At 50.1% G+C, this 1094-nt stretch overlaps 1 protein-coding gene across 1 annotated transcript; it reads right to left on the reverse strand.

Moving 5' to 3' along the window:
- Positions 1-15: 15 nt before the first annotated feature.
- On the reverse strand, positions 16-704 carry SARC_16932 (hypothetical protein; the record flags this gene model as incomplete). The annotated part of the gene is made up of 2 exons (XM_014288964.1): positions 16-530; positions 593-704. Coding segments are annotated over 2 exons (627 nt in total), but the record flags the coding sequence as incomplete, so codon positions are not given.
- Positions 705-1094: the final 390 nt, after the last annotated feature.

A 1094-nucleotide genomic window follows, 5' to 3' on the forward strand; every position in this document is an offset into this window, starting at 1 on the left:
AAATCTGCCACTCACCTGCACGGCCACATCCAATCCAATAACCACATCCTTCGTACCGCCATGGTTCATATTAGTCTTGCACACGCCGCCAATCAGACTCGAGCTCTTGAGTTCATTGCCCTCCATAACCATGCACACAGGCGTGAACACACACGGACACCTCTCACCCAGCGCACACCGTTCTCTGCGTACACCCTCGCTCGAGTGCCCGTACCGTTGTCGCCGAGACGCCCCTGTGCTGCTACCAGACCCATTGGTACCCGCACGTGTTGGCGGAGTGTGCGATTGCGATTGTGGTTGTGGGGATGGGGACGTGCGAGGGGTGTGTGTATCTGTGTTGGTGTGTGTGTCTATATCTCTGGCAGTACCATCGTCTGTCTGCGGCAGCCCACTTTGCTGGCTGATGCTACCGTTCCTGTCGTCCCTACTACTGCTTCGCCCTACGGGTTCGCTATGCCCATTAATAGGCCCTTCGTGGGTCTTTGTGAGCTCGTTGCCTAAAAGTGCACCCCTATCACTATCTAAGTCCGCTGTCGCAGTACCGTTCCGTGCGTTCCCATTGGCAGTCGCCTCTCGTGTTCTATTTATATACAGTGCTCTATATTTGTCTTCCAATGACTCATTCCTTTCCGACGGTCGTTCCGGCGGCCTGTCGTCGTCTCTGACATTCCACCGCTCTCGCCCTCGATCGCGCCGCCTGTCATCTACATTAAAAATAGAATTGGTAAAATGTGTCAAATGTCCTTATCACCAGAACTAGGAACACAATCACAATCAGCTGAGCCAATCTTTAAACAGAGAGAGACAAAAGCCAATAAATTTTCCGAAAATTAACTCGAGCTTCAAATGCGAGTACAAGTGAGGCTTGGCGCCCGTGAAACGTAGGCGCAGGTATTTAGATCAAACATATACATACATACACATGCGTACATATATGTAACCTTAGGTGCGCAATCCCTCACCAGCTGCAGTCCATATCTGTTCTATACTCAAGCATTGCTTGCAACGTATAGAATATGGCCAGGGTGCTAGCATCAACCAGTTCTAGATCCTTCTACACCCTCCGTAAGCTGCATTTCTATATATAAATATAT

The sequence above is a fragment of the Sphaeroforma arctica genome (assembly GCF_001186125.1).
Source record: "Sphaeroforma arctica JP610 unplaced genomic scaffold supercont1.9305, whole genome shotgun sequence".
NCBI lineage: Eukaryota > Ichthyosporea > Ichthyophonida > Sphaeroforma > Sphaeroforma arctica.